The sequence below is a fragment of the Palaemon carinicauda genome, chromosome 9, assembly GCF_036898095.1.
Source record: "Palaemon carinicauda isolate YSFRI2023 chromosome 9, ASM3689809v2, whole genome shotgun sequence".
Classification (NCBI taxonomy): Eukaryota; Metazoa; Arthropoda; class Malacostraca; order Decapoda; family Palaemonidae; genus Palaemon; species Palaemon carinicauda.
This window is the reverse complement of record NC_090733.1, coordinates 111,334,222-111,357,769: the sequence shown is the minus strand read 5'-3', so window position 1 is coordinate 111,357,769 and position 23,548 is coordinate 111,334,222. Positions and strand designations below refer to the sequence as shown.

At 42.9% G+C, this 23,548-nt stretch overlaps 1 protein-coding gene across 1 annotated transcript in view; it reads right to left on the bottom strand.

Annotated features, from left to right (window-relative positions):
- Window positions 1-23,548, bottom strand: part of LOC137647047 (oxysterol-binding protein-related protein 1-like) — a 578,280-nt gene that overhangs the window by 509,725 nt on the left and 45,007 nt on the right. The window contains 2 exon segments of the mRNA XM_068380189.1: window positions 7,415-7,575; window positions 17,562-17,733. Coding sequence (XP_068236290.1) covers window positions 7,415-7,575; window positions 17,562-17,688 — 288 coding nt within the window. The 5' untranslated portion in view covers window positions 17,689-17,733.

Below are 23,548 nucleotides of genomic sequence, written 5' to 3'. Positions count from 1 at the left end.
GTTCTCGAGGAGGGCAAGACTCCTTGAAACTCCTAATCAGAGCTGAGAGTTCCCAAAAAGCAGAGAGATCAATCCCTTTCAGTATGAATACCTGGCTCAAGGCCGAGTGGTAGCCTTTCACTGCAGTGACTGAAAGGGCCTTTTTGTTTTTTAGGAACACCAAAACTCTGCTATAGTCTCCCTATGACACCAATCACAGAAGATTTTCCACTTTTTCTGGTAAACTGTTGTGGAGAATTTTCTGGAACATCCAGAAAGCTGCTTCGCAGTTGGTCTCAAAAAGCCTTTCTTTCGAAGGAGATACTGGTTGGTTTCCAGCCATGAAGGGACAGGTAATGCACTGCATTGTCAGATTTTCTTATGTGAGGTTGGCGTAGCAGGTTTTGCCATCCTGTTAGTTTTCTTGGAGCTTCTGTGAGAAGTTCCAGCAGGTCTGAATACCATTCCGCTGCTGGCCACTTTGGGGCTTCTTAATGTTACTTCGACTCCCTTGGATGTTCGAACTCTGTTCAATGTCTGACAAATCAGACCGGTGGAAAAGCGCAAAAGTCTAGTCCATCCCACGGGTTTTGGAATGCATCTTCCATCACTGCAGCTTGCTCTGGGACTGGAGAGCAATAACCTGTAGTTTGTGATTCAGGTGGGTGGCAAACATGTCCAGAGATGGGGAACACCACAAAGTCACAAGTCTTTGCACCAATAGAGGAAGCAAAGACCATTCTGAACTGACTGTTGTCCCTTAACAGCTCATATGGTCTACAATGACATTCCTCTTCCCAAGGATAAACTTCACCGGGCGAGAACGGGGGTTCCTGCTAACAGATTCTCCTCGTTCAGCCACCAAAGGAGTTCTTTTACCATCTACAGAGTTAGTTGCAGCAGGGTTGTAGGGTTACAGGGTGGTCTGAAGTCTGTGACCATTGATTCTTTAGTCCCTGCACCGAGTGCAAATGCATTTTCCCAAAAGGGACGAGTTTTTCCAATGAGGAGAGATGTTCTAGTAGTTTCTAACTAGAGTCGGCAGGAAGAGGTTTCCTTTTCAGAAAGGTTGCTGCCAATACTGTACTCTGAACCTTGAAATTCTATCAGCTGATGGAAAGGCTCTAGAGCTTGAACTGAGTCTATGTCCATGTTCAGATACCTGATGGACTAAAGGGGGGGAGAGGGGGCAAGGCTGGACTTCTGCAGGTTCTGTTGGATCCCTAACTCCTTGCACAGCTCTAGGAGTACAGTTACCCCCAGCTAGTAACGAATCAACATACATTACGCAAAATCACAGATTCGTGAGATTTTCTGTAAAGCATACAGTATCTTCTAAATATTCAAGAAAATTTTGTATTTGCGAAATACATTCTTTTATTTCGCTAAATAAATAACAGATTGTAACATTCTCTCTCTCTCTCTCTCTCTCTCTCTCTCTCTCTCTCTCTCTCTCTCTCTCTCTCTCTCTTTTTACATAACTGTAATTCAAAAATATTGTTTGTGCGAGTGCACATGTGGGTGTGATGTGCTTTAGTTACTTAAACACATATTATATAAGTATATGTACATGTACATATTAACATCAATGAATCTTTCTTGTATTACAATAAAATAGTTTAAAATACAAGTGTAAAAACACCAGGTAGGTTATCTATTGTATTACTGCACGTACAATAAATTAGCAACTGTTAAAAATATGAGGAAATTAAAGAAAATGGTTTGTTTGTACATGATAGAGAACGTACCTCTCTACAGTAAGGGTAACTGTAATAAAGTACCTCTCTATAGTAAGGGTAACTGTAATGAAGTACAATACTACATATTTCGTATATGTACAGCACTGTACTGTAAATATTGTGTTATGGCAGTTTGCTAATTGGTGTTTATGTTATTCTGTATATTTCTAAGGAAAATATCATAACTATTCTAAAATGATTCTAAATTGTTGATATTACAAGTTTTATATATCAAAATAGGCAGTTATAAGCATTTTTAAATGGTTTTTTAAATATTCGCGAATTTAAGCTATTCACGAGGGGGTTTGATCCCTAACCTCGCGAATGTGGGGGGTAACTGTAGGTCTTTGTGTTAGCAGGAGAGCTTGGGATTCTGCTATGAAAAGCCAGTCGTCAAGATATCTTAGGACCCTGATGCTCATAGCTTGACCCCAGGCCAAAACAAGTGCAAAAATTCTGGTGAAGACCTGAGGGGCTGTTGATAGACCAAAGCACAGCACCCTGAACTGAAAATAATTCTGTCTCAAAAGGGAAACCTTAGGTACTTCCTTGAGGCAGAATGGATGGGTTCCTGAAAGTAGGTGATTTTCAGGTCTATGGTCAGAAAGAAGTCATTCTTCGTTTGTAGCACAGAGAGGTTCAAGTGGGAGAGGTCTATAACGAGTCTCCAAATCCCCATCCGCTTCTCCATCAGGAATAGATTGCTGAGGAAACCTGACTGCTTTAGCCAACAATTTGGAGACTTTCTCTAACAAAAGTTGGTCTTTTACAGAGCCATTCTAATTGAATTGTTGGATGGTTAGATTCATGGTCAGAGGAGGCGGACAGTCTATGAAAGCGACTCTTTATCATGAAAGGAGAACTATTGTTTAAGGGTCAGGCCAAAAGTCCTGCCACCTTTGCCAAGCATCCCACACTGGTGGTAAGCTGGGAGACATGCCCTCCCTACTGTTGAAGATAGAAGTTGTCTTTGCTGTGGAACTGGTTTAAAAGGAGAGTTCCTAGGCTATTTCTGGGGAGTGGGCAACCTTAGTGCCACTGCTTTACTTGTCATAAGACTTTTTCGTAACCCCTCTACCATTTCGATCGCTGTCACTACATCCAGGGGCGAGAAAAGGGAGGGGGAGTTCACTAGCTCTGAATTTCTTAGGTCTAACACATCTCTGAGGGGACAGCTGTTTAGAGCAGCTGGTTGACAGCATTGTGCCTTTTTAGAATACAATTTCCCCAAAGGAATAAGTTCTGATAGTACGAACTCTATGGCATTGGCTCCAGGTCTGGATAGTTCCCCAAATTGTGCACGAGCATGCTCGTTCTTAAGGTTCTGTGATACTGCAAAGCCAGAGACTGCTCCAGACCAGTGGTCTAACCATGAGCAGGCTTTGGATTGCTGACATAGCTGCAACCACCATGTTTGCCATTTCGGGCCCCGACACAATGGAGGAGAGGTTAGACAGTCTCTCTGCTGATACTGATAGGACTAGATTAGCCACAACAGCATCAATGGGAAGTGGACTCTGAAAAACGTCAGTGTACATAAAAAGTTTCTGGCAAGACAGAAGAAAAAGCTGGTAGTTTCGAAGACCTACTGGACTAAAGTGAGTTTTCTGACGCCAAGACTTGTGTACTGTATTCAAAAAGTCTACTGTAGAGTATCTTTAGTCTCATAAGAAACCGCTACATTGAACCTGTCTATTAGCGGTTTGCGCAAGAGGAGGCACATCCAATCCATCCAAATGACTAATGAGGCTCATAATCTGGATAAAGTGTAAGGCTTCTGAGCTTGACACTAGGGCCTCAAGGGGGGGATAAATCAGTAGAGCTAGTGCTCATGCGTGCATTGAGATTCTCTGGAGAGTCATTAATAGTGATAACATCATAATCCAGTTGCTCTGCTTCAACAGTTGCCGAGTTCTTAGTTCTTCCCCGGACGTCCTTCCTTTCCCTTGTGTCATTCATATTGTAACGGGAATAGGAGGCAGAGAAGGAATGGGAGAAGTACAGCTCACTCGAGTTATAAGAACGTTCACCTCTAGCAACCGAGTGCAAGGTGGAGAAATTGAAGTCTCTCTCAGAGCTCAATTTAAGAGACGAAAGAGTTCTCAACGCTCTGCCATCTAGAACGCCTACGGCAGAGGCCACGTCAACATCGTCTGACAATACCTCCTTCATCTGTGTCAAATGAGGAGTGACTTGGGAAGGGAGGGAATATTCCACGGCCCTTATCTACACTCTGTACCTACAAAGAATTATCTGAAATAAAATGGGGTTCCGTAAAGCGAGTGATTTAAGCATTATGAACATTAGGCCGAGATCTAATTTGAGGTCAGTCATGAAGATTAGTAGGTTGTAATTAAGGTAAGACACATGCTTGTTATTACGCAAGTCAAGGCTTTATCATTCTGTTTCCTAGCCAAAATTTTATAAAACTTCAGGGGAACTTGAAAGTAATGGAATGACAATCCACCATGCCCTCAGGAGTGTTTATGAACAAATTAGCTTGAACTTTGATTTCATTAAGTTGCGGAAGAATACTCTCACGTGTTAAAATGTCATGATGTTTAAGTTTGACAACTTGCTTAGCCCTGTTGGCCTGCCCAAGATGTGGAAGTTACCTCACACATTGAGATGGTGGCGCGTACAGTGACATCATCCCATTTACATATAGCAGCGCATTCAGACTTGCTATTCTGAATGTTCAGCCAAGCTGAATTTTTAGTAACAAACTCTGGGTAAAGCAGAATTTGTTATACTAGACTTCACAGCATTATTAGGCTTAGAAGGAGAAACTTGTTTAGAGCAGCTGGCATTGCTAAGTCTTGGGTGGGGGACACAGCCAAAGCAGTCCGACTACCCTCATAATAAAGAGAATATGTCCACTGATGCATCATGGGACCTCTTATGAGGAGATCTCTTCCGAGGACCCCTTGGCGGACGTGACAGGCTTTACTTGTTATTTCAAGCTGGGGACTGGTAATAAGGGTCTTTCAATAAGGCTACCTCAATACAGGAGTAAAGGACAAGCTCTACTCTGAGGTTTCGACGGGAACGCGAAGATACTTTCAATGCTCTAATTGGAGACATCTCCCAGGGGGGAAATATCTGTATAATCTGACATATGTAGATCTCCACTCAGTGCACTCATTGGGAGGGGAGGGAGCGCTAGACATAACCGGATAATCAGGGACTGATGGAATATCTAAAGGATCAGGTTAAGGGAGCACAGCGGATGTAGCCAGGGGATCTGCTATAGATGGGGAATAACGTTCGTCGCAGGACCTATCTTACGTTTCTTTTCATAGCTGACAGAAGACAAAGAAGGGGAGCAATCGCTCCTAGATAATTTCTTACAGCGAGAACAATATCTCTCCTACTGGCAAGACAACCACTCCCTACAGTACTCACACGGTGATTCCACAGAAAATCATTTGCCGCAACAAGGAGGACATATTGGGTGTGGATCTACTTCTACCCAGTTTATAAATGTACCATAGAGGCAGCCATCTCAGCCAGGGTAAGAATGCATCAAATTTGACATAAAAGTCGTAGGGCACACACTCATAATCTCACAAATAATGCTAAAACGCAACTGACAGTGAACATCAAAGACACAAGAGAAACAAGCACTAAGCATTATAAGGGTATGGTGAGGGCGATGCAGATGTTTCATCACAGAGGGAGGAAGCAGACACGTCTGATCTACTTTATGACCCTTTGTGTTGTGAGGAAGCAGTTTGAACAAGCGTTGTGTGTCATGCACAGCAGTTGACTAGCAACAAAGTATGATGCAATCAAATCAATTTTATTTTGATTGTCTGGTCATAGAAAACAAAACTGGGAGTTACCCTAAATAAATGACGCAAGTTTGTATCTGCATAGGAATAAAATGCTAAGTCCTAAATTGTGCTTTCCATACCTTATTGACTTAAAACTCCATTAGTGAAAATATTTTACACAATCATTATCATCATCATCTCCATTCGAGATTTTTACATCAAATCTTCCTATCACAAAACTTTTACATGAAATATGTTCTCTTCCTTCCTGTCTTATCCTGTACTTTTGTCTTGCTGAAATCCCTTCAGTGTTAGATATTCCTTTATCCCTTATTTCCATAAAGAAATTACTGTAAAATTCTAAGTATTATGCAGACAAACAAAATTCAAAGAAACCTCTTCACTCCACTCACTGACACTATTCAGGGGTTACAAGGAAACCCAAATGGTTAAAAATTTTGTTATTTGCAAACATTAAGTTACTTAATTGGTCTTGAAAATCTTACTTTAAAATATGGTAGTACTTCATTCAAAAATGGGGAAAAGAAGGCAGACGCTTTCTATACCAGCCAACAATGTATTATGAGACAAAGGTGAAGTAGAAGTAGAGGAGCAACTTGAAGTTCTCCTTTACAGGGTTGTTTAGGCCAATGATGATACTCTAACATGGAAGAGACAAAAGGAACTCAATGAATGAAGAGACAGCACAACCAGCTCATCATAATCATATCTTATCGCACTAATGTCAGACCCAAAGGAGGGTGTTGTTGTTTGCCTCTCATTTTGATTTGAGGATGTGTTCAATTGTTTATATCATTGTCCTCATGGGCATTCAGAGTTGGTGGCTAATCCCCATTCATGACATTTATCTCCAGTTTTGCCCACTTTTACCCTTGCTCTGTTTAGGGTTATCCAGTCCTTCCTGGAGAGGGTTGTTCTGCTGGGCAAGCCTTCGTTAGGCTGGGCAGCGCCTTATTGGGAGGCCATCGGTCACTTTCTTGCCAATTGTCTACCCTGTGAGCAGCTTCCCGGATTGGTTCTAGTCGTCCACTGTTTCAAAGCTTTTGAAGGATTTAAGTCTTCGCCTTGCTTCCCGGAGTGGATGCCTAGGGTCATTGTTTATTCTTTTCAGTTTTTTCTAGCAATTCTCGTCAGATATGGGTGATGGGATACTGCCTACTATGTAAAAAGATGGAGAGGTGTTGATTTTAGGGTGCCAGTAATAATCTGACAGGTCTTGCTGTACATTATTTAGCTCTAGGTCTACCTTATGCAAATGGCCTGATCTTGCCCACAAATTGGTGATAAGTCCTTATAGCCTTTGCAGGAACAGGAAGACACTAAACGAACGAATGATGGCACCCTTGCGCTAAATGTTCAGAGGCAGCAACCTTCCTACTCTTACAGAATACAACAAAGTCTAATAAATTTCAATTTCCTAAGTATTTTGTTGTCACTGTCATTGCTGGGCCACAGTAATGAAGTAAAAAAATAGCAAATAGCAATGATGTGTAATGGAAACAGGAAAGTAAATATCGACAGGGTTGCACAGAACTGACAGATACTATACAGCTATTGGTAAACCAACTCAATTCCATCTAAAAATCTCTTGGACAAAATGAACAGGCAACACATTTATCTAAAAGAGACAAACGATTAAAACAATCAGAAATACTGTAATAGAAACCCCGGAAGTACAGTGCATCTATCTTATCCGGTCGTTGAAAACAATGGAAGGGTGTTGTGGCGTGTTGAGTGGGTGGGGTTTCCCCACCCCCCATCAGTAACTACCATCGCTTTGTTCAAATTTTAAGCCGTTTCAGCTTCGCTGAAATCACACTCCTATTAACGAACGAGGGTCTGTATTTCTGTAAGAACAACTAGACATTCAGGAATTAGTAGATTCTGGAATATACTCACTTCTCTATTTGTAAGTGCTGCTTTATGTAAAGGTGTATCACCAGCATCATTCAGCTCGTCGATTGCTGCGCCATGTCTGAGCAAAACTTCTACACAGTCTAAGTGTCCAAAATAGCTAGCCAGATGTAATGGAGTCCACCCTTGGTTGACTTTAGTTTTTCCTGAAAAGTAAGATTGATTTAAATATCAATATCCTTGATATTAATGACATTAATATCTTTCAAAACATAACAATAAACTCCACTGGAAGATATCATGACCTGAGTATCATAAGTCGACAACAATATCTTTCAGCAAACACTTAAATTATTTGAGTTCAGTTTGGTTGAAAATTTCAAATCCTAAGAATAGGGCATTTCAAAGTTCTAAATCATAAAGAAAAACACTTCTAGGAGAAATAAAAAATAACCCTTATCAAATCTTAAACCCTTTTTTGAAGAGAAAAATATCTAAAAACCTATTGAACAACAACAAAGTGGAGAAGAAAATAATTAAACATAAGGTGTTCTATGAGAGATTATATTATTAGTAACATGTGAAATCAAATTGTTAAGGTAATATATAGTTTTCTCAACTATTTCAAACCTAACTCCATTAAGAGTATACTTTCAGCAAAGCGAGATATGGCTATAAAATCTTTAACGAGTTGGTGGAAGTTACTGCTAATGGTAGGGAAGCCTGCTCCCCTGGACTTATTGAGGGGTTGAGGCAGGAAGTATAACTTAAAAAAAAAAAAAAACAATCGTGCTAGTTACTATCCCACGAAATGTCCAAACACTTTAATCCTGTTCAGGAGCTTAAGTAATGACTCTTGTCAATCTCCTAATGATCTTGTTATGAAGATGCAGCAGGTGTTAGGCTAGGTCACTATGGATAGACAGTCAAGGAAAACCTACTGTATTTCCGTGTGGAAGATAAATGGTCATTATGAAAATGGGTTGCATACACTCACCCCTATATGAGAGGATGAAGGGAAACTTCTAAACGAAACTTACTAATAAGAAAAGTTGCTCGATCATGTGCCTTCCCTATAAATATCATCCAATACCACAAATAATGGGGTGACTACTACACCCACAAGAAAATGGAAGAAGGAAGAGGTAGAAGAGCCAGTTGATCTATCCCTCATTCTGGATTTACATCGCGTCTGCTAAATTAGACATGTTGCTTGTCCTATAAAGAAGCTAGGTTTGCTTCACAGTCTGTTAAGCAACTGCTACCAGGCCAAGGGCATCAGTATCTAGGGTCCTGTGGGTATACTCCCATAGGTAATGGTCAGAGACTGTTCTGTTATTACAAGACTCTTATCTTCATGAATTGCAATCCTGACAGGTTCTTAGAGAGAGCTGGGATTGATCCAATATGTTTGACCTCATGTGCTTGAATCTGGGAAGCTTCCTTATTCTTCTTGCCACCCGGAGGAGCACTACTGAATGTACCAAGAAGCCCGAAAGAAAATGTTCTAGTGTCTTTTCTTTTATTCTTTCCGTTACTGTAGGAAGTCTTGGGGTCCTCCCAGGATGAGAAGGCAAGTCATCCTGGACCCTGCTAGACCCTTCTTGACGGAAAAAGATAAAGGAGGACAAAGTCATGAATGGCTGGGTTCTAAGTCCCGACCAAAATTCCTGAAACAAGGTGATAGATCTCTTCTCCAGAATGACTTATCACACAGATCAAGATATTCCATTTCCTATTTGCTTCATCAGGACAAAGTTTGTAAAGGATGGTCTTGAGGAACGAAGCCCTATCTGCAACCCATTATCATTATTCTAACTAGCTAAGCTACAACCCTAGTTGGAAAAGCAAGATGCTATAAGCCCAAGGGCTCCAACAGCGAAAAATAGCCAAGCGAGGAAAGGAAATAAGGAAATAAATAAACGATCTGGGAAATAATGAATAAATAAAATAAAATATCTTAAAAACAATAACAGGAAAACAGATATTTCATAAATAATCTATAAAAAAACTTATGTCGGCCCTTTCAACATAAAAACATTTGCTGCAAGTTTGAACTTTTGGAAGTTCTATCGATTCAACTACCCGATTAGGAAGATTATTCCACAACTTGGTCATAGCTGGAACAAAACTTCTAGAATACTGTGTAGTATTGAGCCTTATGATGAAGGCCTGACTATTAGAATTAATTGCATGCCTAGCATTAAGAATAGGATGGAACTGTTCGGGAAGATTTGAATGTAAAGGATGATCAGAATTATGAAAAATCTTATGCAACATGCATAACAAACTAATTGAATGACGGTGCACGCAAGAGATTAATATCTAGATAAGGAATAAGAAATTTAATAGCCTGTAAGTTCCTGGCCAACAAATTAGGATGAGAATCAACAGCTGAAGACCAGACAGGAGAACAATACTTGAATCAAGGTAGAATGAAAGAATTAAAGCACTTCTTCAGATTATATTGATCAACGAAAATCTTTAAAAGACTTTCTCAATATGCCCATTTTTCGTCCAATTAAAGAAGACACAGACCTAATGTGTTTCTCAAAAGTAAATTTGCTGTCAAGAATCACACCAAAACTTTCAAAAGAGTCATACACAGTTAAAGAAACATTATCAATGCTGAGATCTGGATGTTGAGGAGCCACTGACCTTGACCTGTTACAATCATTCTATGAGTTTTGTTAGGATTCAACTTCATGCCCCATAATTTGCACCACGCACTAATTTTAGCTAGATCTCTATTAAGGGATTCAGAAACCTCAGATCTATATTCAGGAGATGGAATTGATGCAAAGACTGTAGCATCATCTGCATATGCAACAAGCTTGTTTGCTAGGACAAACCATTTGTTGTGTATACAGTATGAAAAGTAATGGGCCATGAACACTACCCTGATGAACACCAGATATCACATTCCTATATTCACTATAGTGAATATAGGAATGTGATATCTGGTGTTCATCAGGGTAGTGTTCATGGCCCATTACTTTTCATACTGTATACACAACAAATGAGTCTAGATGAACTTGAATTCCCTAAGAGCTCCTCATGTGTCCAGATGAATTTGAACACCCTAGGAGCTCCTCATGAGTCTAGACGATTCTCGCAAAGAATCCAGACCTAAATCATAGCTGAAATCATCTAACTAAGGCCGAATGCTATTCTTCACCTCAAGATTAAAAAGCTTCCCTGATAGAGGAAGAAAGAAAACAGCTGGTCTTCATACCATCTATCGATTGGAATCAGTGAAACTGGAAAATAGACAGAAAGGCGCGTCTTGAACTCCCCGGGATATTGGAAGGTGTCCTCGAATACTGTAAAAAAAGACTTATTGGAAAATAAAAACATTGTACTCTGCTGAATGGTAAGCCAATTAAGCAATAATGAAGACCTGAAGTAAGCCTTTCTATCAAGTAATGATATAGGGATCAAAACTGACCCTCAAAAACAATCCCAATCGACTGCCTAAATTGAGCTTTCCAAACATCTCTACCATGCTGATAACTTCTAAAGAGTGCACTTGCTTGATAAGGGTCCATGAAATGAGGCCCTTGTTGACGCAGTCACGAATGGAAGCATTGCCGTTTATCAACACTATTAGGAGAGCTTGCTATGTAGCAATGATGCATGTACTGTCGGTAAGTTGAAAAGCAGCAGCATTTCTTCCGTGGATCATCCCCTAGACGGACAGGATACAGTACTCAGGTGGGCATCCCATCCCTCCCTGAACGCGTCTGTAGCTGCAGATTCTCTGGAGATGAGGAGTTCCTACAATAAGGATTGCCATGAAAATACCAGGATAGCAGTCTTGTATTCCTGATCCAATGACACCTAAGGGTTAGAAGACGACTGGTTGCCAATTAATAACACTTCAAGACCTACTGCAATGATGGCTGGGGAGGCACTTGTTATGAATTAGCCACTCTATCAAACGAAAGAAGTTTTGTCAGCAGTTTACAAATGAGGACAAAGTCCTTGGTAATCATTGATCAAGTCTTGCAGATCTCTGCCTTTGTAGGGAACATACTAAAGTCGGGTGCTGTAGGGTCTGGGATTCTACGATAATCTTCGAAGAATCCTTCCTGCCCTATTCTGGTGAGACCGGGGCTATCACATGTAGAGATAGAATGGACTAATGACCGTTGGCTGAACTCCTTTGATGGCTGAACTGCTTTTGGCTCTCATGCTCTCAGAGGCTAAGGGGCTCCTGTGCCTTAGCCTTTAGAGAATAATAGTAAGAGCGTAGTACCATGGAGAGCATAGAGGAGCAACAAAAGTGCTTCTCCATGGCCTGCAAGAATTCTTGCTTTTAAAGTTACATTACTGAGATCAGGTCTGAGAAGTCTTGTTCTAATACCTATCATGCAATAGAGTTAAACAGAGCATGGGGAGATCTCCTAGCCAGGACAGATCTACAAGTGTGGCAAGATAACTGGTCTTGGAATAGTCTCAGTGCCTCAGAAGATCTCGAGCATTGAAGGATTCCAGTGTGTTGGAAGACCTTCGGGGTAGGAGCACTGGAACGGAACAGATAGGTGATGGGTGTATTAGTTCACTGGTGTCTCGAAAGTAACGAACGACCGATGCATGAGCGTAGGTTGTGATCATGTGGCTCCCGATTGAATGACTTACGATAGAACCCAAACATGAGGAATACCGATTTGCGGGGAGGACAGCATTGGAACATTCCTGTGAAGACCAAACACGAATGGATGACCATAAGATAAACTTCGGCACTCGTGAAGGAAAGATTTCGTAGTCCATTCTAGCATTGAGAATGATCATAGGTTCCTCTTTCATTGGTATTGTAGACTCAGAAAGCTAGATCAAAGCAGATGCCAGAAGTTTTATCTATAATGCTAGTCACTGAAGACAAATCACATACTGACTGATCACACCGAGACCAATCAATTAGAGCAGCAGGAGACCAATGGCGATATGGAAGGCCGGGATGGTGTGCGATGTGATCATGCCAGTGGTGATTGTGTTGTGGGATCAGTCATCTAAGGTTGTTAGGTTCGCATTGATCACACACTCCACCAGGCTTCTTCTGCTGAGTTATCGTCCTTTGAACTCACCAAAGAGGGAAAAGAAGGCCAGCGCTTATCATCCTGCATGGGATCCGCGTGCTCGGTTTTGTACGAGACTGAGAAATGGTGACAAGCATGAAAACTCCTATAATGCATACCAAAACATATTCTCTGGGAAGAAATCGTTCCCGATATGAAACCTCTCGTCTTACATACGGGGCAAGTACATACCAAGATCTCTTCCCAAATGGAAATCCTCTCGGTAAGTACCGGTAGTTTTTTCGACATCTTAGCATCAATGAAGTGTTCCGGAAATGCCCTAGTGCCGAAGAGGGACAAGGGCGGATGCCAATCTCCTAACATGCAGTGCTTGGGCTTAGTCTTGCATACGACATTAGCAGAAGCGCAAGGTCCTGTATTTTGTACCGAAACACCTTCCACAGGCTGGGCAGGTTTTTGTACAATGCTGCTCCTCTCACAATACAGTACTACGTATAGTAGAGGAATCAGACCATATCTCGTGAGACTTGGATCAATCAGGGTTGTCCACCTCTCACACAAGAGACGACGTCACCATGCATTTGTCCTTCTGGGTGAAGATGTCTCTCTGAAGGAGGTGAAGTGTGAAGTAGGCAGCCTTCATCCTGAACAACGGTTTGCATACTCGTTCTCGTACGGGATCGATTACTGTACTGGTAGCATGAGTGTAATCATCTGTACCTCATACCAACACACCTTCCTCTGTTGGGTGGATGGTGGTACAACATCAACCCTCTCACACATATGTGAAACTAGGTCGTACGAAGTCTCTTAAAACTTTCAATAATCGGTCTTCACAGCTAGTTTCTTCTTCTTTTGGAGTAGCTGGTGTTGTGTCTAAAGGCTCTATCAAACTGTCTTCTTTGACTACTTCATTCATACATAAGAAAAGAAATGAGGAGCCTATCTAATCCAACTAACAGTGCAGAAGATCTCTCTTGCTCTATGCACTTCAGTTGTCGTCATCATCTTCTTCGTCTTCGCCAAATGTAGTCAAGGGGAATTCTGGAGGAGCAGTGGCTCTTCCTGAAAGAGAAGCAGAAAGCATCACTTTAAGCAACTCTTATCAATCGGTCTTTGCTGTTCATCGTCCAAAACGTGGAATAGGAAGGTAGAGCCGCTCTTCTATCTCAACGTTCAAAGTCGTAAAGGAGGCAGAATTGGAGGAGGAACTTTAAGCTCCTCCTAAGGGTCATTCAGGACAATGACGACTGTCAATTGGGGAAGAGGCCTCGAGAATCCATTTAGAGACAACCCAACCAGGTGACAAGTAATTACCGCTTTTCCGGGAACAGAAAAATACATTCGACAGAAGTAAAACCTTCTTCCTCCGACGGTACACATCAATGTCTAAAGATCACCAACTTCCTCAGGAATACATTGTCTTCATCGTCACATGGCGAGGAAATAAACAGCAAACAGGAATACTGTTTGAAAGGAACCAGAATGTGAATATCGGTAAGCTTGCCCAGAAAACTGTCACACAGCTATAGTTATTGAGGAAATCACAGCAAATCCACACTTCTTTCTAAGTATTCTTCACCAATGATACTCTGTCAACACAATGAGTAATACCTTGATATACGAGCATCATGCGTTCCAGGACCAAGGTCATATGTCAATTTACTCGTATCTCAAGCCAAATTTCCCATATTAAAATAACTGAAAAAATTTGATCCATTCCCGCCCTCTTATAAACACCCAAATAAATGATATAACAATGGAAAAACATGCTTTTGATTGCTATTCTGTAATACTTTACAATCACAAAATGACATAAATGATTGCTGGACTGTGATTTGCTATAAAATGTGGCACTACTATGTATAGAGTTCTTACCTTCGAGACAGACTGTAGTGACTAATGGCGGTGTTTGCGGAGGAGGGAGGGAGGAATTGAAGGAGAGCATTGGACGGTACACGTAGGATAATAAACAATTACAGTTCAGTAGTTAACCCCTTGAGTGAGAGAAGAAGAATTATTTGGTAATTTTAGTGTTGTCAGGTGTATGAGGACAGAGGAGAATATGTTAAGAATAGGCCAGACTATTTGGTGTATGTGTAGGCAAAGGGGAAATTAACCGTAACCAGAGAGGAGGATCTAATGTAGTACTGTCTGGTCAGTCAAAGTACCCCATAACTCAATAGCGGTAGTATCTCAATGAGTGGCCAACCTACTACCTAACACATTATCCATACACATTCAGTTTACTATCCTTTTCTAAAAACTCATAAGATTTTTTTAGTATATTTAATTAAGGTAAATCAAAATATATACCTTAATTTTAATTACAAGTTTATCAGTCGCATTGATGACGGCGCTGCTGTCACTTAAAGGGACTGCCTGCAGACGAGTTTTCTCCGATTCAAGCCAAAACACATCCCAAACTAAACAAATTACACAGTTCCATACATTACGAATCGTAACACGAATTTTAAATCAACTTAACTGAGCTTAGCTTACTTAATCTTTTAAAAAATTTATGATCTTATTTTCTAAATTTTTTTTTATTTTGATTTTTTTTACTGTTCTTCACTTACCTTCACTCTGTTTGCCTCGCTTTTACTTTCACTTGCTGCAAGCCTTTTGAAAAATACCTATCCAAGGAGCTTTGTTTCTGTCTCCCTTTCAAAATGTTGCAGATATTAGTCAGGTAAGTGTCGTTGAAAAGAGCTAAAGCACAACCACAAGACAATTTATCAGGGTACCTCTTTTCAACAAAATCAAAAAAATCCTGCCCCTTGGCCAACACTTCCTGAATCTCCCTCAAAGAAAGAAGTTCCTCTGGTTCCACCTCCTCCTCGCTACTGAGCTCTTGTAACACCTCCATATGTTGCATCATCTGGAGCTCAATCAACTCCTCCATCATGAGCTCTTCTTGATGCTCCTCGATAAGGTCGCTGACATCTGCCTCCTCTACCTCCCGTCCAATGAACTTCCGAGAGAGACAATTTCTTCCCACACAGTGGGTTCAGGGGTCGAGCTGCGGCGTACTGAGCCCTTCGAAATCCCTTTCATTTAAGGTTCTTCATGCTACAACCTGCTATAACCCATCAATAACATTTAAACAATGCACAATATTAAAGTGGTCCTTCCAAAATTCACAAAGGGTGAGATTGGTGTTATCTGTGACATCAAAGCATTTTTTAAATAAATGCTTTGTTTACAGCTTCTGGAAATTAGAAATGACCTGTTGGTCCATAGGCTGGAGGAGTGGCGTGGTGGTGGGCGGGGGATAGAGGACCTTAATGAACTTGAATTCATCAAGAATGTTATCTTCAAGACCTGGAGGGTGACCAGGGGCATTGTTTAAAATGAGAAGACATTTCAATGGCAGGTTTTTCTCCAACAAATACTTTTTGACTGCCAGACCAAAGGCCAGATTTACCCATTCTGTGAAGAAATGCCTCGTAACTCAGTTTTGAATTTGCTCGCCACATCATTTGAAGCTTTCCTTTCACGATCTTGTAACTCTTGAAAGCCTATGGGTTTTCCGAGTGGTATACAAGCAGTGGCTTGATTTTGCAGTCACTGCTGATATTAGCACACAAGGCTAGAGTCTAGCACACAAGGCTAGATTCAATCCATCTTTCCTGGGTTTATGGCCCGGCAGTTTCTTCTCTTAAAGGCTTTAAAGGCCGCTCATGAATAGCAGAGGCAAGGGACAGTTACATTGCCCTAGCAAGCAGGACAATGCCCATAGAGACTGACCATATATTATATGATTAGTGCGCAAGCCTCCATCTCCACCCAAGCTAGGACCAGGGAGGGCCAGGCAATGGCTGCTGATGACTCAACAGATAGACCTATAGGATCTCCCAAACACACCCCCCAAACTTGGCTCACAAGCATGGTAATGTTGCAGACACTAAAAGCACTAACGAGCCTGAGCAGGACTCAAACCTCCGTCTGACAAACACCAGGAAGAGACTTTACCAATCAGGCCACAACAACCCGTGATGAATGTCCTCCGTGGCATCTTCTTCCAAAAGAGACCAGTTTCATTGCAGGTGAAGACGTTGGGCAATGTAACCTTCAGCAGAAACAAGTGAGGCGAAACGTTCAACATACTCCACCGCGGCTTTCACATTGGAACTTGTAGTTTCCCTATGCCTCTCAACCGAGTGCATCCCAGTTCGCTTTTTAAAGTTATCGAACCACCCACGACTAGCTTTAAACGTCTTCACTTGCGTTGATGTCTCCCCCTTCTCAGATGCTTCCCTTTGTTTCAAATCTTCATGGATTGAGCTGGCCTTCTAACAGATGATTGTCTCACTCACACACTTTCTCCGCCAACTGCTTTTCTTAATCCACAACAGAAGCCTCTCCATCTCGTCATTTACATTAGTCTGTAACTTTGACAGGATGACTAGGCCTTTGGAAGGCTTTGTACTCTTAATAGCATCCTTCCATTAGTGGATGGTACATATCATCGATAAACTCCTCTCGTAATGGCAGGCGAACTCGCTTACGCGGACACCACGCTCATGTTTTTCGATAATTTCACGCTTCACCTCTATCGTCATCAAGCACTTTTTCTTCTCAATATCAATGTTCACTCTCGCTTGCTTTGTACCCCTCCCTTAAAGATAATTGTCTACAAATACATGTTAAAATCATGAAAATAACGCAAACATCACGGACAATCCTCGGAAACGTGCACAGTAGTCAGAGATCCCGCGAAATGAAAGAGTGATGCGGGCCTCGAGAGCAGCTCCCAAGTGCTCCACCACCTAGCATTAGCATCTGTAAGCACGCTCATTTCAGAGCAAAAATTTGCTAAGCGGCTTACTCGTACTGTATCTAAAAATTTTCGTATGTTGGGGTGTACATATGTCAAGGTATTACCGTTATATAATAGAAGCAGCAAAAAATCCTTAAAAGAGCCAGTTGAAGGCACCGAAGTACGTCTGCACCATTCGACCGCTGAAAACAAAGTGTGGGTTCAGTGGCTGGTTGGGTGGTTACAGCTTCCCCGCCCCACAGTTGTAACTACTACTGTACCACCTTGTTAAAATTTTAAAAGCTGTATTCTTCTTCGCTAAAAGCATACTCCTATTAAAGAATGCAGATTTGTATTTGAGTAGAAACAAATAAATTTTATACTGTCATACCTTTGCAGCTGATATCCAGATTAACTTTCCCATCCTGTCGAGCCTGCAGAATTTCTTCCACAGTTTTACTATCACCATTTCGTGCACTACGTAGCAACAAGTCCTCAAACTGCTCAAGATCTCCCATTTTTCATAACACTATGCATACACCCTATGGGCATAACCAACATACCTGTAAAATGAGAACATTTGAATACAGTTCTGTATTTGCATTAACAGTTTAGCCCATGACAAGGAAATGTAATATTTAAAATCTTCCCATTAATAAAAACTAAAACCACAGATTTCCAAAAAATTATTGAGTTTTTAATTCACTGCCTATCACTTTACTGCTGATTAAATCATGATCTTAACTTAACATAGGCTATTCAAAGTATTAGAGTACTGTACAGAGATAGTAACTGGTGGCTTAACTATTCCTGAGTGACTGCTCCATATGGAAGGTCCTATAAACTTTTACTCTTTCACAATACTGCCTTCAGGAGTACTGTACAGTAAATAAATCCAAAAAGCTGGCAATTAGACAACTTATGTCTACCAAAATTGTATGATAAAGTTCTTGAATAAAGCTTTTTCAAATTTTAAGACACTTGTATAACACAGCCTCTTATTTGAGGTTAAATTATGTTGTTCATTTGGAAGTAACGGACATTCTCCTCACAATAATCGTGGTTTAAGAAAATTTAATAACAGTAATGTGATTAGCATGCACTTCTCTAAATATTCTTTAAAATAAGGCAAATTGTATTATACCCATATCTGTTTACAAGAGGTTGAGGTTTAGCTTAACTAACTTCCATTAATTGCATACATTAACAAATTAAGCAGTTGCCAGTGCCCCTTGATGTAAGTGCCCTTTGCTAACATAAGACCTTAAATGCCTGACCAGCTACTGCTTCTTTAGAGAAAATAAAACCTCAAGAATAAATAACAATGCATAAGCAAAGAAAAATGACAAATTTTGAAGTAATTTGTATTTTTCCTAATGATACCAACTTGTAGCTATTTATAAGGATTATACTTTCGGCAAAGCTGGAAGACTAGCCATAAGACTTTTAGCTAGGTGTGTAACTACCCTACCGCTTGTTAGCAGGGGTGGGAGGAGTAGGAGAGATAGCCTGCTACCACGCTCACACACACACACCTGTGTTGTCTCATCACTTTTTATTGCAGACAGGACTTACTGGAGACAGGTGATGGCGGAACAATTTGTATTAGTAGATACAGGTTTGTATCATTAGTAAAAATTCTAATTACTTTCAAATTTGTCATTTGTTCTCACACTGAATATAAACCCTCGACCCTTGCTTTTTATAGAGATTGACTCACCCCTTAGGAGGGTAGAAGTCTGAAAAAACTGGTTGGTCTTCGACCAGGGGGTTTCCCATAAGTGCTCCACACGTAACAAGGAGAATCCCTGACACCTTGCTAAACAATTAATGCAAAGCACGGTTAGCAGCCTGAGCAATCAGTGTGATACTAGCAGTGTAACTAGTCTAGGTAAGAGTTGTCAAAAATGTAAGAATGTGACAAATTCGTAGATAATTTGTATTTTTCCTAACTAAACAAACCTTAGCTATTTAATAGGGGTTATTACTTTCGGCGTAGCTGAAATGACGAGCCATTAGAATTTTAACGAGGGTTTACTACCCCACCGCTAGTTAGCGAGGGGGTAGGGAGGGTAGCTTGCTACCTCCCCCCCCTCTCACACACACCTGTGCTTGAGCTCACTTTGCTTAGAGGTAGGACTTCAAGGGGGATAGGGCTGGCGGGCAAATTTGATTAAATAGCTAAGGTTTGTATAGTTAGGAAAAATACAAATTATCTACGAATTTGTCATTTGTTCCGTAACTGACATACAAACCACGCTATTTAATAGGGGTGACTCGCCCATTAGGAAGGGTGGAAAGTCCCAGCCAGTACTGGCTTTTGGCTTTGTCCGGGGACTCAGTATTTGAGTATGTCAGCACAACAATAAGGAGTCCCTGCACCTCGCTAGAACCTTGCTACGCAAGGGCTGCGGCCTACGTAAGCTGTGTGTGAAGGTATAAAGTGTGACTCGTCCTGGGAAGTTGACCTGTAGTCCTTTAGATGGAAACTTAGGCTAGGACTCTCCCAATACCACCTCGTCAGGGTATGGGGACATGACAGTATTAGCTTAATACTAGGAACACAAGGAAACATGGTTTACCTACAGTGGTTTGAGGTCAGCTCTGCAGAGAACCCAGGATGCTGCTTTCCCCAAGAGAGGGGAAGATGAAGAAAAGAATAAGGGCCAGACAAACCTTTCCATTCATGCAAACTAAGACCGGGTAACAATGCCCTCAACCTTCTGCTACTTGTCCATTAAGGAGCCTGAGGTTTTAAACCAGCTGTTGTGCAGCCACCACGGGGCCGATAGAAAACGTATCGAGCCTCCTGTGGGTCACGTCTTGCAGGTAGTGGGCTGTGAAGGTCGTCTTGACGCTTTCACACCCCAGCTTGAAGAACCTGCGTCACTGAAAAATTTTTCTTGAAGGCCAGGGACGTAGCTACGCCCCTGACATGTGCTCTAGGGCGACGTGACGGAGGAGGGTCTGGATTCAGGGACAGATGAATCACCCTACGAATCCCTGCCGAGATGGTGTTTTTGGTGACCCTCCTCTTAGTCCTCCCAGTGCTCACAAACAATGCCTGCACCTGGGGATGGACTGCAGCCGTTCTTTTGAGATATAGCCTCAGACTCCTTACTGGGCACAGTAGGAGATGGTCTGGGTCATCTGTTACAGAACGAAGACTCGAAATCTGGAAGGAGTCGAAGCGAGGGTCCGGCACCCACGGATTTTGAGTCTTAGCAATAAACTCAGGGACGAATTTGAACGTTACCTCCCCCCATCCCCATGAATGGGTGATGTCATATGAGAGACCATGAAGTTCACCGACTCGCTTGGCCGAGGCCAAAGCTAGTAGGAACACCGTCTTCCAAGTTAGGTAGCGATTTGAAGCCTGGCGTAATGGTTCATATGGAGGTCTCTTAAGAGACCTGAGAACTCAAACCACGTTCCATGGAGGAGGTCTCACTTCCGACTGAGGACAGGTAAGTTCATAACTTCGTATGAGTAGGGAAAGTTCCAGCGAGGAAGAAATGTCCATTCCTTTGATCCTGAAGGCTAGTCTTAAGGCTGAGCGACAGCCTTTCACCGCCGAGACTGAAAGGCGCATTTCTTCCCGCAAATACACGAGGAACTCCGCTATTGCTGGAATAGTGGCATCGAGTGGGAAGATACCCCTTCCATGTCACCAACCACAGAAGACTTTCCACTTTGCCTGGTAGACAGATGCGGATGACTTTCGCAGATGTCCAGACATCCTAATCGCAACTTGTTGCAAAAATCCTCTCTCAGCGAGGAGATGCTGGATAGCCTCCAGGTGTGAAGTCGTAGCGAAGCTACGGCTTTGTGGAAGATGTTGGCATGTGGTTGTCTGAGTAGCTCGTGTCGCGGAGGGAGTTCTCTCGAAAGTTCCGTTAGGAGTTGCAGAAGGTCCGGACACCAATCTGCGTGATGCCATAGCGGAGCTATGAGGGTCATTGAAAGACTGACCGATATTCTGGTCTTGTTGAGCACCCTCCTCATCAGACAGAACGGGGGAAAGGCGTACACGTCGATGTTGTCCCACTGTTGTTGGAAGGCATCTTGCCAGAGTGCCTTGGAATCCGGGACTGGGGAGCAGTACAGCGGAAGCTTGAAGTTCAACGCTGTCGCGAACAGATCCCCAGTCGGGGAACCCCACAAAGTCAGGACTTTGTTGGCTACTAGACAATCCAAAGACCACTCGGTACTCACTATCTGAGACGCTCTGCTCAGACTGTCAGCGAGCACATGCCTCTTGCCTGGAATGAAACGTGTCGATAGTGGAATTGAGTGGACTTCAGTCCATCTCAGTATCTCTACTACAAGATGGGATAGCTGCTTCGAAAAGGTACCTCCTTGCTTGTTGATGTAAGCCACTACTGTGGTGTTGTCGCTCATCACCACCACAGAGTGACCCGCCAGGTATTGTTGGAACTGTTGAAGGGCCAGGAAGATGGCCTTCATCTCTAGAAGATTTATATGGAGGCACTTTTCTGATTCTGACCACAGGCCTGAGATCCTGTGGTGCAGAACGTGGCCCCCCCCCCCACCCTTTCTTTGAGGCGTCCGAAAACAGCATCAAATCCAGGGGGGAAGGACGAGAAGATCCACTCCTCTTCGTAGGTTCTCGTCTGTCACCCACCACTGGAGGTCCGTCCGTTCCACAGGTCCCATAGGGATCATGACGTCCGGGGAATCGTAACCCTGATTCCACCGGACCGGGACTTGAGAAGCCACTGGAGAGATCTCATCCTGAGGCGACCGCTGGGAACTAGACGAGCCAAAGACGAGAGGTGACCGGGGAGACGTAACCACGATTGGGCTGGAAGTTGTTCTCGTCTGAGGAAAGGGCTTGCGACCCTCCTCAGCCTTGCTATCCTGTCTGATGGGAAGGCTTTGTGGAGATTGGTGTCTATGATCATGCCTAGATATACCAGTCTTTGAATGGGAAGCGGAGAGGACTTCTCGAGATTTACCATGATCCCCAGATCCTGGCAAAGTCCCAGAAATTTGTCTCGGTGCTGAAGAAGGGATGACTCCGAGTCTGCTAGGATCAGCCAGTCGTCCTGATAACGGAGGAGACGGATGCCGATCCTGTGTGCCCACGACGATATTAGGGTGAACACTCTGGTGAAAACCTGTGGTGCTGTAGAAAGACCGAAACACAGGACCTTGAACTGGTAAACCTTGTTGTCTAGGCTGAATCTCAAGTACTTCCTTGAAGACGGATGGACTGGGATCTGGAAGTGCGCGTCCTTCAGATACAGTGTACACATGAAGTCTTGTGGTCTCACTGCAAGTCTGACCGTGTCTGCGGTCTCCATGCTGAACGGAGTTTGCTTGACAAACTTGTTCAGAGCTGAGAGGTCGATGACTGGTCTCCAGCCTCCAGACGCCTTCTTTACAAGAAAGAGTCGACTGAAGAAGCCTGGAGACCCGTCGAAGACCTTTTGGAGAGCGCCCTTCTTCAACATGGTCTGGACTTCTGCCCGAAGGGCTTGCTCCCTTGCTGATCCCATGGCAAGGGAACTCAACGACACTGGACTTGCTGTCAGGGAAAGTAGAGATACTGTAATGTGAACAGGACACGATATCCTGACTGATTACGGAAATCGTCCAGGAATCGGCCCCAAGTTACTGCCACCTGTTCGCGCAACTTTGTAGGCATCCCCCCACTGGTGGACATTCAGGGGGACTGCCACTCCTACCGTTTGCGGCCTCGGCCGCTCCCTCTAGGATTCTTTCCTCCCTTGGAGGACTTCTTGCCTTTCCTGTCCTTGACAGGAAAGGGTTTAGACACCATCGTCTTCGCTGCCGCTGCCGGTTTCGTGGTCTTGGTAGGGCGTGGCTGCTGGGGTGCTGGAGGTTTATAGGGCTTAGATGTCAGAGCCCTATGTAGGAGGGAGTCTTGGTGGGACTTCCTCCACCTCTCAGCGGCCTGCTCCACGTCCCTAGGCTCAAACAAGTTCGTTCCCATAACGGAAGAATGTCTGAGCCTGCTGATCTCGGTGTTAGGGACCTTTTGATGGAACCTCTCAGACACTGCATCTCGACGTTTCAAGATGGTGTTAGCCCACAAGTTCGAGACTTGGTGGGCTAGAAACTCGATCATGCGAGTGCCTGAGAGTAAAAAAGTCTCCATAGCCTTCCTGGTACGCTCTTTGGATAAATCCTCCGAACGTATCAGGATACCTACGGTCCCTAGCCAGATATCCAGCCACGAAGTGGCCTGCATGGCACACTTCGCCACCTTCTCCTGGCTAAGGATCTCAGTCGCCGAGAATGAGACCTGTCGGTTGGAGTGTCTCTCGAGGGAATCCCCTGGTAAGCTCTTCCAACGAATGGTGAAGGGGAAGAGCCACACAAGTCTCCTCT